Source organism: Ailuropoda melanoleuca, chromosome 16 (genome assembly GCF_002007445.2).
Source record: "Ailuropoda melanoleuca isolate Jingjing chromosome 16, ASM200744v2, whole genome shotgun sequence".
Taxonomy (NCBI): domain Eukaryota; kingdom Metazoa; phylum Chordata; class Mammalia; order Carnivora; family Ursidae; genus Ailuropoda; species Ailuropoda melanoleuca.
In genome coordinates this window covers 77,495,121-77,496,297 of record NC_048233.1, presented here as the reverse complement: position 1 = coordinate 77,496,297, position 1,177 = coordinate 77,495,121, and the positions used below count along the sequence as shown (strand labels likewise).

Here is a 1,177-nt window from a genome sequence, read left to right as displayed (position 1 = left end):
AAAGCAATTATTATTATTTATTTTATTTCAAGAGTATTTCACAGAGTAGAATAATTTTGGAGAGCACATTTCTGAATGGGAGGACAAAAGTATCCTAAGTTTTGAGGATGAAAAGTTATCTTTATTTCTGAAAAATGATAATAAATTTCAAAGAGTTGACATACAGGGTGCTCGCGGCATGATGATATTGGAAGGGCAAGCTATATCTTGAATATTCTTAAATTATTTAAGTTCTTATTCATTTAAAAGTCCAGTTCCTTTCTAATAGCTTTTTGAGGACATTCTTTACATCCTTATTTCTGAAGCTATAGATTATTGGGTTAAACATGGGAAAGACAACAGTATAAAACACTGCAACTACCTTGTCCGTGTCTAGGGAATAGCTGGTGGTGGGACGTAAGTACATAAACAGGAGCGTTCCGTAGAATAATGTGACCGCTATGAAATGGGAAGTACAGGTGGAGAATGTTTTGCTCCTGCCCCCTGAGGACTTAATGCTCAAAACAGCGATGAGGATATAGAAGTAAGAGATAAATATGACCACAAAAGTGCTGGTCTGAATGAAGCCACACAAGGCAAAGAGCAAAAGCTCATTGATATGTGTATCTGCACATGATAAAGCTAGGAGAGGTGGAATATCACAGAAGAAATGATTAACAATATTGGAGCCACAGAATGGCAGCCTGAACGTGAGGCACACATGTACCAGCGCAGTCATACTTCCGCTGAAGTAGGCTAACACAACGGAGCAGATACAGACCTTCCTAGACATAAGTGTGGAATAGAGCAGTGGGTTACAGATGGCTGCATAGCGGTCATACGCCATTGCTGCCAGGATAAGGCACTCAGCATCAGCAAAACAACTAAAGAAAAACATTTGTATTGCACAGCCATAGGGAGAGATGCTTTTCCTGGATGCTAAGAAGTTCACCAACATTTTAGGGGCGATTGCTGAAGAATAGCAGATGTCCAAGAAAGACAAGTTGCTGAGAAAATAATACATAGGTGTTTGAAGGCATGAATTGATATTAACTAGGATTATTAAACTCGTATTTCCCACCAGAGTTAGTGTATAGACTATGAGAAATACCAAGAATAGTGTGACTCTGAGAGGGAGATAATCTGTGAATCCAACAAGGAGAAACTCAGTTGGCATGGTGTAATTGCTCTCCAACAT

General features: G+C 39.0%; 1 protein-coding gene across 1 annotated transcript; it reads right to left on the bottom strand.

The window, feature by feature from the left end:
* Positions 1 to 238: 238 nt before the first annotated feature.
* Positions 239 to 1,177, bottom strand: LOC100465026 (olfactory receptor 5AS1). Its single transcript, XM_002926868.3, has one exon. It carries the CDS (start codon positions 1,175 to 1,177, stop codon positions 239 to 241), a length of 939 nt encoding a protein of 312 aa, XP_002926914.3.